The 14,758-nt window shown below is 40.9% G+C and overlaps 1 protein-coding gene across 1 annotated transcript in view; it reads right to left on the minus strand.

Moving 5' to 3' along the window:
* The window catches only part of LARS1 (leucyl-tRNA synthetase 1), a 101,356-nt gene that overhangs the window by 65,118 nt on the left and 21,480 nt on the right, over window positions 1-14,758 (minus strand). The window contains exons 6-13 of the mRNA XM_068277537.1: window positions 13,028-13,189; window positions 10,771-10,883; window positions 9,589-9,652; window positions 7,926-7,993; window positions 6,237-6,462; window positions 6,044-6,131; window positions 1,011-1,087; window positions 16-69 (exon numbers count right to left, since the gene is read on the minus strand). Of these exons, the coding sequence (XP_068133638.1) occupies window positions 16-69; window positions 1,011-1,087; window positions 6,044-6,131; window positions 6,237-6,462; window positions 7,926-7,993; window positions 9,589-9,652; window positions 10,771-10,883; window positions 13,028-13,189 (852 nt within the window). The remainder of the gene's footprint in view (window positions 1-15; window positions 70-1,010; window positions 1,088-6,043; window positions 6,132-6,236; window positions 6,463-7,925; window positions 7,994-9,588; window positions 9,653-10,770; window positions 10,884-13,027; window positions 13,190-14,758) is intronic.

Genomic DNA, 14,758 nt, shown 5'->3' on the forward strand with positions numbered 1-14,758 from the left:
ACACTTTATACTCACAGGCTCAAAAGGTAACACCATTTCATCTTTTATCCCGTATTTTGCTCTCAGTGCCTGCAAAGATAGGGAGGAAATATGAGCAAGTCTGCATTACAGTTTGAAAAAAAAAAATCTGTTTTGCTTCAGAGTGTTACTGAACAGAGCGGATTTTTTCATTTTGCCCCTCATTTTTAAATGCCCAGATGAGGCTAGGTTCACAGTGGTCAGTTGCATAACTCACACGTTATAATGACTGAACTGCAATGAAGACTGGACATAGAATTTATTACAAAGCCTGCATGCAGAGAGCTAGAATAACGCGATCAGTTACTGTGAACAGCCCCATTATATTGTATGGGCAGTGAGTTGACATGCAAAATTATTCTGCAACACAACTGACCACTGAACAGGGCCTGAATGACAATTTAAAAATACATCTAAAGCTATGTACACACAATAGAATAAACGTAGCCACATCCAATCATCAATAGCTTACATATAAAATACAGTGTACCTAACACAGCCAAAAGTCTGCCAATAGTACAAAAGTTAACATGAAGCAAACAGGGACATGGCAGAGCAATAATCATAGTCCCATATGACTTCCACAGGTGATCAATACAAGAAAAAGAAAGCAACATGGCATAAAACTCCAATGCAAACAGTAAATAAAGAACAATCAATCCAATGCCATCTATGTGCCAGGACTAGCACGTGCTCCTAGCTTAACTTTCATGGACCTGAATGGGTATTTGATGCATACACAGTTCAGTAAAACTGTATCTTGTTAGTGTACTGGCCCTGAGTACTTAGAGAAAGCTCCGATTGACTCTCATGAGCAGAGCATACTTTACAGATTTGCCATAACAAAAACACAAACTTCAGATGTCAGTGCAAGTTTAAAAGGGAGAAATAAAATCCAAATTGCTGTCTTTTTCCCCACTGTCAAAATATGAAGCCCATTTAGTTGCTAGTAAATTAGTGGGATATGATGCAATCAAAAGCATGGAACTAACCGGCTTCTTCTTCAGGTCTCTGAAAGCTGCTATGTCATCTGGAGAATCAGACGGTACGCAGGTCACCACCCCAGTGCCTGGAATATACAACAAATAGTTTCTGAAGTAGCTTGATCGCCTCATTACCCAAGGTACATTTTTTATGGTTCATCTTTCATAAATAAGAATCATTATATTTGGCCAAATACATTTGCACTTTCAAGGAATTTGACTTAGCATTTGCTTAACAGACACAGACAATAATGATATAAGGAAGTCACAATATAGATATTACAAATCAAAGACAGGATAGGAGTTAAAATACTTGAAATGGTGATGTTCCATTTGCACCACTGTACAGAAAATCTTTGAAGTCCTAACAGTTTCAGAATTACTGTTTAAGCTGGATACATAGCCTGGTACTGCTTTAAAGAGGAACTCCAGTGAAAATAATGTAATAAAAAAAAGTGCTTCATTTTTGCAATAATTATGTACAAATGATTTAGTCAGTGTTTGCCTATTGTAAAATCTTTTAAATCCCTGATTTACATTCTGACATTTATTACATTACATTACATGGTTACATTTTTACTGTTGGCAGGTGATGTAGCTGCTGTATGCTTTTTTGGCAGTTGGAAACAGCTGCAAACAGCTATTTCCCACAATGCATCTAGGTTCACAGACAGGAAACTGCCAAGAGTAGTACTCAGAATTTCTTTGTGGGAGGGGTTTCACTACAATATCAGCCATACAGCGCCCCCTGATGGTCTGTTTGTGAAAAGGAATTGATTTCTCATGTAAAAGGGGTATCAGCTAATGATTGGGATAAAGTTCAATTCTTGGTCGGAGTTTCTCTTTAACAGGGCTACTGCCTGAGAGAAGAAGCTGTTCCTGTGCCTGGAAGTTTTCATTACAACTGACCAGTATATCATCCGTGAAGGCAGAAGTTGGAGTGGGCAGGGTGAGAGGGTTCAGAAGAAATCTTGGGCGCTCTCTTTCTGCACCTGCTAGCGTAAAGTAAGTTGCAGACTATTTTTCCAAATGTTTTCCGCTGAGCGGATGACGGACTGAAGGAACACCTCATACGGAGAAAGAAATGAGCCATACAGCCATTAGTTGCACATTTAAAACAGGTAGGGACCAATGAAAGTGACAGTGATATGTCAAAGATGTCTGAAAACCCGTACCACCTGATCAGGACAATATTTTGAGCACTTGACAGAGACAGAGTTTGGGCCTGCTGATTTCTTAGTGTTTTGTTTCTGAAGTCTGCTTACCTCTAGTTTGCATATTGATTGAGAGCACAGTCTGGGGGCAGGTCAGCCAAATGTGACTAGGGTTGTGTGTTGTAAAGGTATAGAGACATAGCAGGGAATGGAGACATTGGCCGGCTGTGGTAAGAAGTGTCTGCTTGTCTATAATGAGATGTGAATCCTGCAAATGGCCTAGGAGTGAAAGGCTTTTAGTGGTGGTGTCAAACCTGCAGTAGAATGTGTACAACTCATTTTCAAGCTGCAATGTCTGTCTTCTGATTATGGAACTTTTTTTTTTTGCAATTGGTAATTTCAGGAAAGATTTAGATGAGTCCAGATTAGTGCATTTTTCTTTGAGATTTTTTTTCTTCAACATTCTTTTTTGCTCCTCTGATACTCTTCTGCAGTCTGTACAAGCATCGAGCAGCTTTGTAGAAGTCTTTGTTCTGATGTAAACCAGGGCTGAGGTAGACCAGGGCTTGCATTTATTTTGGTGCTGATGCAGATTTCTTTGCACAAGGTAAGACATAGGGCTTGATTCACTAAAGGGGCCCATACACCTAATGATTTTCCCGCTGATATACAGCAGATTTGATCGAATCTGCTGTAAAATTGTTGCGCAAACGCTAACAGAACGATCGATTTCCGTCCGAAATCAATCATTCCCGTCAATCCGTCCGTGCGGAAGATTTCACTCGATCACCGGCGGGTCGGGAGTGCGTCGATATCGACGTTCGAATGCCCGACGATCGACGCTAGCAGCAATACATTACCTGCTCCGGCCGGCGTGAGTCCCCTGGTCTCCGCTGTCCCTTCTCCGTGCTCGACTCATCGAGCTTCACTGAACTTCCTGTCCCAGCAGGAAGTTTAAACAGTAGAGTGCCCTCTACGGTTTAAACTTCCCCGGCATGAAGTTCAGTGAAGCAGGAGGAGCTGAGCATGGAGAAGACGACAGCGGAGACCAGGGGATACGCGCCGGCCGGATCAGGTAATGTATGCGGAGAAAGGGGGCGGCGGCAGCTTCACAGATTGTGATCGGTTTCATGCTGAAATCGATTCACAATCTGTTCGCAGTAAAGGCAGCCATACGATCCCTCTCTGATCAGATTCGATAAGAGAGGGATCTATCTGTTGGTTGATCTGATGGCAAATCGACCAGAGTATGGCTACTTTAAGACAAATAGCATGCCTTATCAGAGATAACACGCCTTATCAAAGTTATCACACCTTACAGAGTTGCATAGCGAGCGCTACGAACCCACAAGGGTTCAGGGCAGGATGAGTGGAGTTCTCGTCATTGCTGATTAGCAGGCATAAGTTCATAGTGCTCGCTATGATACTCTGATAAGGCGTGTTATTTCTGATAAGGCGAATTAACTTGGATAAGGCATGTTATTTGTCTTAGTGAATCAAGCTCATAATGTCATAGTATCAGTAAATTAATTCAGATCACTAGTGGATTCTTTGAAGACATCTCACTCTGTTGTGCCAAAGCAGCTCTGTAATGTTTCCATCACTTCACTTGTCAATTTCATAACTGTGCACACTTAAGTTTTTAGTTTTTCTCTGTATGTTGGAATGAACCATATCACAGAATGATCAGAGTTCCCCAGAGGTGCTTTGTAGACACAGTGATAAAAATCCTTAATGTGGTATAACAGCGATCAAGTGTTTTACCTTCTCTGGTTGAGCATGTGATGTGTTGCCTATATTTTGGAAGTTCTTTGCTTAGGTTGGCATCGTTAAAGTCTCCTAGAATGATGTCATAAGAGAGTACTCCCTTTCCACCTCAGTGATCTGATCTGTGAGTAGGGTTGACTTCTTACCAATGGGAGGGGTGACATTAACAAACCCTTGCCACCTATAGCAAACACGCTCCACTCACGTTCCACGCCATTCCCATGCTTCCTCGTTGAACTCGGAAGAAGAAAGCATGGGAGTGACATGGAACATGAGTGGAGCGCATCGGCTATACACTCAGTAGCATGGGTAAGTTAACCCCCCTCTCCCGCGGGCAGGAAGTGCTACTCGTAATTTCAAATATGAGCAACCCTATTTACGAGTTCTCGGAGCACAGATTGCAAGCACATTTATGGTCGGATGTACACAGCATCCAGAATGAAGAAAACTCACACGGTAAATATAAGCGTCTGCAATTTATGAAGAGTGTTTCAAGCCAAGCCGAGCATGTCCTCTTAACACTAACATCCTTGCACTATTTATTAATATAGCAGAGTCCTCCACCTTTGTTTTTTCCAGAAAGAAGTGGGTTCCGGTCAGATCTGCAGTGCACTGTCTGGAATAGGCTCAGACAACAAGGTTTCTGTGAAGCAGAGTGTAGCAGAGAGATAAAAAATGTCTCTCTTTAGATCAGTAGCTATAGATCATCTAATTTGTTGGATATCGACCTGATAGAGAGTATAATTCAAGACATTGGTGAGCGCAGTCCTTTAACCACTTTATGACAACCTGACTTATAAAAACGTCCTGCTAGAGCCTCTTAATGGCTCCAGGATGTTTTTATAAGTCAGACAGTGTTGCTGCTGCTGTGCACAACTGTGCGTGCATGTGAAAATAGTGGGGAAAAAAAACCACACCAAGCTAAAAAAAAAAAAAAAAAAAAAAAAAAAAAAAAAAAAAAAAAAAAAAGGGACACCTTTATTTCCAAATACTACATTGTCACCATACTTTGTACTAGGGACAAAATTAAAATCTTGTGATAACCAGAACAAATAGGCAGATAAGATGTGTGGGTTTTATGCACAGTAGCAGTGTTAATATTAAGGCTAGTTATACACCAGGACGTTGCGTTTAGGGGACGTTATAGGGCACATACCGTGCCCCTAACGCAACGCCTGGTGCTTTCTGATGTGGACGCCAGAGTGAGCCGCGTTGTGCAGCTCACTCTGGCGTCCGTGATGCCGTGATGCGTACTCTTGGACGCATGCGGCATCACGTGGTCCCACCCGGCCAATCGCCGCACAGAGCGGCCGCTCCAAGAAGTAAACACTGCACGTCACTGAGTGCAGTGAATATTAATTAGCCATGTGCCTGGCCGCTCTCCGCTCCTCCCCAACATTACTGAGCATGTGCAAGCAGTCTAACGCGGCTTAGCCGCGGAGAACGCACAGCATGCAGCACTTTGCTGCGTTACAATGTAACGCAACGTGGGCAGTGTGAACAGCCCACTTGTGTTACATTGCTGTGCGTTGGGGGAGCGTTACAGGCTGCACTAACGTGCGCCTGTAACGTCCCTGTGTGCAAGAAGCCTTAAAACTATAGGAGATGAAATTCCCTTTAAAACGCATAGAAAATAAAGTCATTGCTGAAAACAAATATCAACCCCAAAAAGGGGTGGTGGTGGTGAAAAAAACAAGATATAGATCATTTCATTGTGATTAGTAGTGATTAAGCTATTGGCAAATCAAAGGGATGAGCAGTGAAAGGGGAAAATCGCTCTTGTCAGTTAGGGTAAAAACGGCTTTGGGGTGAAGTGGTTAAGCCAAAAGCGCACCTGAATCTCATAACGTTTATCTTCTTCTAAACCTCACTGCCTGATTCAACACTGTATCTTCATTGATTAGAATTTCAAATAGTATAAGAGTACAAGAAACATCCAAGTGTAAATCAAGTACAACTAAGTTCCGAATGTTCAGTATTTGTTCCTGAAGGTTATTCAGCTTTGGTTGAACAGAGCAATGTTAAGTAATGAAAACATAAAACAAGCAAAAAAATAAATAAAGCAACTTTCTGAAGGCTGCCCCTCCCGATGCCATTGAGGATTAACTGTAATATACTTACCTTTTTCTTCTTTAATAGTAAGCATAGGAAGAGCATAAATCACTTTGTAAGAAGTCAGAGGAGCAGACAAAGCAGCACCCAGGAGGTCCTGAGACAATTAAAAAAAGAAAAGAAAGTATTAGAAGAAACAAAGAGAGATATCTGGGCAGAAATATGGCCACCTCCTGAAATATGCCTGTGAATGAACACCCACCTCTCCCATGAGCTCTTTGACGACTGGTACAACTCCGGTGTCTTTGGTAAAACCCTGGTACGACATGTTCCTGGCAGCTCTCTGAGTGCAGACAAATATATCACCAGTAGCAGTCTCAAACGCTATGTACGGCATGTCAGGCCGTAGCCAACAGTTGGTCTGTCCAAACATGGTTTCTGGACGCAGTGTAGCAGCTACTAGGAAAACATTCTTTCCTTTCAATCCACTGGAAAATAGAAATACAAAATACTATAAAAATCAAACTTGGGATCATAGATTATTTACATACAACTATAATTATTCTATTAAGCAAACACATTATAACATCAATACCACTATCATATTGCATGAGAAGGGCAGTTCAGCTCACAACCATCCAGCTAGCTAACAACAAAGCCTAATGCAAAAGTACAAAACAAAAAAAAAAGTTTAAATACAGAAGGACTGGAGCTGACTAGTTCAGCACTGCCTTGTAATTATCTCAATTACCTGTTCTCTATAGTATAGAAAAATGTCTAAATGCCTGCCCCTGCTAGGACCATGATGTTCAATCCTTTAACAAAAGTCTTAGCTCCTGTAAACTAACAGGAGCTGCATAAACATGCACATACACTCCCTAGGATAAATACAGTATATGGAAGCCAGGACTGATGGAAATTGAGTGCAGTGCCATGGCTTTAGCAGGGACGGGGTGGACACTTAGCGCAGGGAACGGGCTACACATGGAAGAAATTTGGTAACTGCAGGAGCTGGGAAGTTTGGGAGCCCCAAAGGCGTTGCGTTAATTGCAGCCATGAGGTGAAATTTGGGCACCTGAGGCACTCGATAAAAATAGCGGACAGCTCCAAATAAAACAGGTGAGTAATGTAATGCTTTAGCTGTGGACAACTGACTTGCTGTCGTGCTGGTCTTTTGGCACCAGTAGTTTCTAGGGGATTGTACTCCTGTACAAAGCAGGTCACCTCTATGGGGGGTCAGGGCCTGATCCCTGTGGCGATATTGCACGGCTGAGGTTATACAAACATGTCACTAGCCTGCAGATTAGCCACATGTTCTTTTGCTATATGGGGGCAAGGGGGGCAGAGGGCCGACAAAGAGGCGCAGGTGTGACATCATGCGGAAGCTGGGCGAGTAGGGAGAAAAATGCTCTCGGCCGGCACTGGCTGAAGCTACCCACCAGGCTGATCACTGACCAAGCGGGGTTGGGGGCTGCTGTACTGTATTCTCGGCAGATTATTATCAGACGCTTCGGCTGAGGAGTTTCATCTAGCATGTGTACACAGCTTGAGTCACAAACCTAGAACAAGTAGAGTCAGTGGAGTCAGAACCCCTGACCTGTACAATCACTCCAGGTTACTGAATGAAAACATACTGGGGTGGAAGATCAGGAAGCCAGCCAAGGATGTACTCTAGATTGAAATGTAATACAGAATGCAGCTGTCAGACTTCTCTCGCTTCAAGTTTTCTGTAACGTGGAAAGCCCATTTTATCTATCCAAGTTACACAGGTTAATATGAGGTAAAAGACTTTCAGTGACACAGATATTCTTAATGTGTACAACTCTTAAAAAGAGAGGACAGGATGGTTCCTGCTACAAATTAACATAGTGGACAGGGGTGACATACATTGTAGCACTATGCAGACTTAAATGTCACAGACATGCACTCTAATTATCTTTAACAGACTTACCTTAGTTTTGGTGGGTACGGATCAAGGACCTTGATTTTTACCAATGTGTATTCCTGAGGACCAACACCCTAAATAAAATACACCAAAACTAAATACATTTTTCAGAAAACGTACATATGAATATGATGTATATGTTTGCTTGGCAAACAATGTGACCATACATGAGACAGATTGGTATGTGATTTGTAGCAAAGTGTCTGACTGTACAGCATACAGATCATATTTCTATACATCTAGCAACCAGTCAGCTCCTTTCTCTTTTGTTACTATAAAGGGTCACAGCAGGACAGCGAATTTTTTTTTTTTTTTTAATCCCTGATCCCTTCCTCCCCCTACCATCCAATCACAGCGTTTACACGCTATTTTGGAAGTTGGACTGGAGAGATACCATTAACCACTTAAGCCCAACTGGACAAATATATTTGTCCAGTGTTGTTGGGGAGAGTGTACCACCAGTTTGCTACTAAATGAGGCACATGTGGTATCATTTTAACCGTGACGAGTTGTGGAATCCATTTTGGTGTGTCTAAAACCTGTGAACCACGTCACATGAAAAATAGGTAGGGACAAACTCAATCAAATATAAAAAGTCATTTTCAGAATTATGATCAAACTTGGGAAAGTTTTAGCAACACTACAAGAGACTTATGTGGTATCATTTTAACCGTGATAAGTAGTAGAATAGAGTTTAAAGAGTTTTAGGGTTGAGGCGCATGTCTCCTGTATTTTTTTTTGTCACAAACAATCAAAAGAAATTACATTTTTGCATATTCTGTACCAAAATAAAAGACTTGTAAAATGAAAACAAAGTGACAGAATATGAAAGAAACAACATATATTGTTACCTTAGGAACCTGGCTTTTTAAATATGTATGCCATAAGGGTATATTACTAATATTTTTCAAAATAAGGCCTTGTAATCATTGACAGTGTACAATGAGAAAGCAAAAAACAAAAAACAGAAAAAAGACACCTTTATTTCCAAATACAATATTCTCTCCATACATTGTGCTAGGAACATAATCTAAATGTTGCAATGATCAGGATGGATGAGCAAATAAAATTAGTGGGTTTAACTTATAGTCAGCACTGTTTAATTTAAAGCTATAATGGATGTAAATGGAGAAATAGATCGTTTTTTTCATCTTTTTCCCTTATTTTCCCTTTAAAATGCATAGAAAATAAGGTGATTACTAAACAAAATGAACACACACTAAAAGCCGAATTTGTCCTGAAAAAAACAATATATAGATCATTTAGTTGTGATAAGGAGTAATAAAGTTATTGGCAAATGAATGGGAGCCGCGCCTATATGTGAAAATTGCTCTCGGGCTGAAGTGGTTAAGTAAGTGAGTTTGTAAATAAAGAAATATATAACAATCCCTCATGAGGAGATGGACTAGTCCACAATATGTCAGAAAAGAAAAAGGTTCTGAACATACAGCTTGCTGGCTGTCACAAATCATGTTGTGATTCTCCAGATGCGACAGTAACTGAAAGGCAGAGGATGACTGCAGATGTGCTTTTGCCGAGGATTTATATTTCTTTTACAGCATATTTAATAACATACTGATTGCTAGTGACCATATATCAACATCTTTTCCTACCAGAGTACAAATGTACCAGTACTGCACAAGGTTTATAATGCAAGCAAGAAGCCAACCTCTCCAGTCTGTCTGTCATGGTCCATACATGGCTGGCCATCCCTTGGTGAGTAAATGGTGTACCTAAACAGGCAGAGAAAGTCTCAGATACAAAAAGTATAATCACAGGTCGCTAAAGCTAAATTAACCTTTTTCTCTACTCAAGCACATCTTTCAAATGTTTTACATATTTAAATAACATTTTCCCCTCTGACTTTTCTACCCAATCTAATCTGCATTCTTGAAAGCATTACAATCAGATGATCAGCATTGCGAAGAGGAAATCTGCCTGTTAAAAAAAAAGGAGGTGGAAATGGCAGCCTCTACAGCTCTTGACTGATATAAACAAGCAATATCAGTGAATTCCTTTTTCAAAAATTAGAGGCGTGCTTAAAAGCAGACAGATGTACAAACACAGCTCCTCTCTATGTCCTACGGCCCATGCAAACGCTCAGTCAATGTAGTCCTGATCCCTTGGTGCAGAGGGTGTACAGATGAGCCACTCACAAGACAGCAACGTGTTCTATTCTATGTGGGACAGGAGGGCACAGAACAGAGTGGGAGTGGAGTCATGTGGCCGGTAGGCTATATGGGGAGAACAAGGCTCGTCGCTCAATGCCAAGTGGTCAAGGGGGGGGGGGGGTGCTGGCTGCTGTGTTTATGGAGCTTAAAGCCTCATACACATGTAGAAAGACCGTTCCTTGGCAGAAGTTGGGGCTCAATTCTTCGGGCAACATTGTGGGCTGAAGAATCATTAGAGACAGTTTAATTGCTATGCATGGTGGAGGAAGGCAGGTGGGGTGAGTGGGGAAAATATTGCCCTTGGCCATCAGGCTGATCATTGACCAAGGCACCAGTGGAGGTCAGGAGCTGTATGCATGCTAAATACTAGGCAGAGGCAGCCCTGACAAAGTGCCTCGGGCCAAGAACCGACTAGCATGTGTGCAAGTGTTTACAGTGAGACTCTGGCATCTGCAATATACAGAACTGAATGTGCCTGCATAGTAACATGATCAAAAAAATGTAGCTCCTACAGATACCCATATATTATCTATGGCAGTGTAAAACTGCACTGCAATACCCTGTGATGCGGTCTAGAAGGTGAAAAAAGCATGCATATGATTTCTTTTAAAAAAATAAATAAATAACTTGTCTAGGAGATGTGCAAGCTATGATTTTTGACAAATCAGCGAAAGTCCTACCTCTTGCCAAATTTTATTTTATTCCTTTCCTTCAAGGTCACAAACTGCCATTTTACAAAGGAGTCATAATAGGGGTTTACATCAGTGGTGATGAATGAACGACGCCAATCGACCTGGAAAATGACAAGGTGCAGATTAAATGCAAAACTGCCCTCCAAAGACCCAGAGAATAGGACATAGTTACTGTATTATAAAGTGAAATACCAGAATGTTCGTTTACTCAGCATAAAGATTTAAATAGCATTCTCATAGCTGCACACCTAAACAGGCCAAAAGTCTACCTTGAACTTCTTACAACAGTATACGGTATCTTAACGCATACCAAAAATTAATTAAATTCAATTTAAGATTAACGCATATATTTTAAGAATTTTAAAAAAAAAAGTGATATAGCCCGTCATTAAAGGGAATCTTAACTAAGGATATGGATTTTCCCTTTTAAAAAATACCAGTTGCCTGACTCTCCTGCTGATCCGGTGTCTCTAATACTTTTAGCCACAGCCCCTGAATAAGCATGCAGATCAGATGCTCTGACTGAAGTCAGACTGGATTAGCTGCATTCTTGTTTCAGGTCTGTGATTTAGCCACTACTGCAGTCACAGAGATCAGCAGGACTGCCAGGCACCTGGTATTGTTTAATAGGAAACAGCCATATCCCTCTCCGGTAAAGAGACACTGAAGCGAAAAAAAAAATTATGATATAATAAAATTGGTTGTGTAGTACGGATAATTACTAGAAGATTAATAGCAAAAAAAATATTCCAATATTTTTATTTTCAGTTATACAGCTTTTTTTTTATAACATTGCATCAATCTGCAATATTTGCAGTTTACACACTACTCAGCATTCTAAAGGTACATACACACCTCGGATTTGCACAAACGACCCATCGTTTGGACGTCAAATCGGGGAGTGTGTACAGTCTATCGTTCAGCTGATAAGAGCGGAATTGAGCGATCCGCTTGGCTCAAGTCCGCTCTTATCAGTTGAACGACACTGTACACGCCCGATTTGACGTCCAAACGACGGGTCGTTTGCGGAAATCCGATGTGTGTATGTACCTTAAATGTTTTTACAGAACAGGCAGTGAACTTTTGACCTGCCTGAACTTGAACTGTTCTCTGCAAAAGAAAAAAACCAAAACAGTTCAGATAACAACCTTCAGAAAACAGAGCTCTCTGCAACTTTGAAAGTCGCGGAGCACAATGGCAATTTGCATAGATAACAACTGGAGTTTCTTAACTCTTCCTGTACTGGAAACAATGTTAGGCTTATGTCTCTGCTCCTAATGTTTTATTTCTTAGCTGTACTACGCAACCAACTCCTATCATAATTTTTTTTGTCGCTACAGTTTCTCTTTAAGGTGCACTTTAAAAGCCATCTCATTCTTTGGTGCAAGGAATGAAGTATTGGTTCTTACACACATCCAATCCTGACTGAAATTAAAGGCAAAAAAAAAAACAAAAAAAAAGGAAGAAGAGGGCCCATAAGCCACTATCTCTCCTGAGTTTTCTCCTAGGAAATCATTTTCATCTTCCATAAAATAACTTTTCAGCACTCTGCAATCGAAAAGGTATTAAAAAGTAATCAAAAAAAGCACTATCAGTCTCAGACATTCTAAGTATTTCCTTGCTTGCTGGTGATTTAAAAGGTATTTTATTGACAAGTTTGAAAATCTCACCTAAGAGAGAAAAAAGTTATTTGCATATGGGTCAAGGTTTTCTAACTTATCCCACAAAGGGTCTTGGTGGACCATAAAGGATGGAAGCACTTTTTTGAGCGTATAGGGAGCGCTTTAAAACGCTAGCGATTTCCCTAAATGCTCTGCCAATGTAAATAAGCGATTGTGATCAGCAAAATCGCAATCGCAGGACATGCAGCATTTTGGGAGCGTTTGCGCTGCAATGTAAAGTATATCACTTATGAAGTGCTACATATAGCGATTTGTGTGTGATTTTAAGTTACTGCAAACTATAAAAAAAAATAATTTGAAAGAACCAATCAGAATTAAAATTGCTAATCTCAAATCGCAATCACAAATCTTACACTTTTTAAAATCAATACCAAAATTGCTGGAAAAACGATTACAAAACGCTAATTAAAAAAAGCTAGTGATAGCGCTTTGTGATTTGTAGTGGGTTCCAGGCCTTACAGAGATCAAAAAAACAGCAGAATGCCTATTCATTCTTGGGAACAAACAAAAATAATAAAAAGTTGTTGCAGCAATGACACTGAGTTGTACTGTGCCAGTCTTACCTTTAATCCCATATATTTGAGATCCGCTAAAGCTAGAGAGGGGAAATATCCAAGCCAGTGTTCAGCTTCAGCAAAACGTACTATTTCTTCATCTGAGAGTCCAAGAGACTTCATGATTCCCCACTGGTACTTTGATGATCCAGACTTGGCCGCTGCTTTACTCTGACAAACAGTGAATCAAGATGAAAATATAGACAAAACAATAATCAACCATCAATGCTAAAAATCTAGCAAGTAGTCTAAGGTAAGATATACAGTACAATACACCAATGACTTGGGGGGGGGGGGGGGGTTTAAAATGACAACGGGGGGGGGGGGGGGGACCTCTTACCACCCAGCCACCTGTAAGCTGGTAAGCAAAGGTCCTGAAGTCAGAACAATATGGAGGCTGCCATCTTTATTCTCTAACAATGCCAGTTGCTGAATTGCTGTGCTGATGCTCTGCCTCTAATCCTTAGAGTGACTGTTAAGTAGGGGAAGGGCAAGAAAAAGTTGAGTTGTACTTATCTGGGGCTTCTTCCAGCCCCCAAAGTATAAATCTTTTGGTGTTCTTTCCATTGTGCCACTCTCAGCCCCAGAAAAGTTTTCAACTGGTTCAGTCACGGACTACTGTGCATGCTGCGTGCATCTTCAATTGTGCTCTAGTAACTGAGAGCATTCTGCGCATGCACAATTACAAGTTTCAAGAACAGTGCATGAGCAGAATAGTGACAGCCACTGGGGCGCAATCAATCAGGCTTGTGCAGGCGGAACAGCAGCACAATGCCAGGGACCGGGAGGACATAAGAGGGTTCTCACTGCTGGATGCTGAAGAAGCTCCAGGCAATTAACTTTTTCTCCCCACTTTAAAGCAGACCCAAACCAAACATTTTTTTAATTCAAAATATTTAGTTGCACCACTCTGACATACAAAGATAAATAAACACTCCTTTAAGCCTATGAGCATTTCAGTGTATGCTTTTCACCCTTCTATTTTCATAACTAGGGTTATACAGGTGGCAGCCATTATTTCTGAGCTTAGAAGGAGGTTTTAGATCATGGGTGTGTTTGTCATCAGCTACCCATCCATGTTAAATCTCACACAAGCTGGGATCACCTCCCCTGTGACATCATCAGTAGCAGCCGCCTGTGTTTTGTTTTTTTATCTCCTCCACCAGTTTGCCGGAAAAATCCCAGCGAAAGAAAGGGAGGGGTTCCTCCAATAAATGTAAAATATTTTATATTTGTCATCAAGCAGCTGAAAAAGGGCTGCTATTTATCATTATAATTTAGAAAACAGATTTTATTTCTAATATCTTGTATTTTTAATTTGGGTCCACTTTAAGGTTGCTAGATGGTAAGGGTTGGTAGATGGTATGCAGGTTGTGCTAGCGCATGTTTCCAAGGCTGCAGTGTGGAAAGATTTTACATAATTTTATGGTGATCCCCTTTCCTGTCCCAAGGCTCACAAGTTCTGGCATACAGTGGGTTATATCAGATTACATACACTAGCGTTTTTGTCCAGGTCCCTAAGCACACAGAGGTGGCACTGTTGGGTATGAAACCACAACAGGTATCTATAAAAAAAACTATTTCTATTGCTTACACATATTGTAACACCTGCCAAACAAGTGACTGCAGCTTCCTGGAAGAAAAGCGCATTGCCTAGAATTAATTATGCCCTATTTTTTTTTTTTTTGGGGACCAAATCAATCCAAGATAATAAAACTGACATTTTGAAACCATTTGGTT

Source organism: Hyperolius riggenbachi, chromosome 3 (assembly GCF_040937935.1).
Source record: "Hyperolius riggenbachi isolate aHypRig1 chromosome 3, aHypRig1.pri, whole genome shotgun sequence".
Taxonomy (NCBI): Eukaryota; Metazoa; Chordata; class Amphibia; order Anura; family Hyperoliidae; genus Hyperolius; species Hyperolius riggenbachi.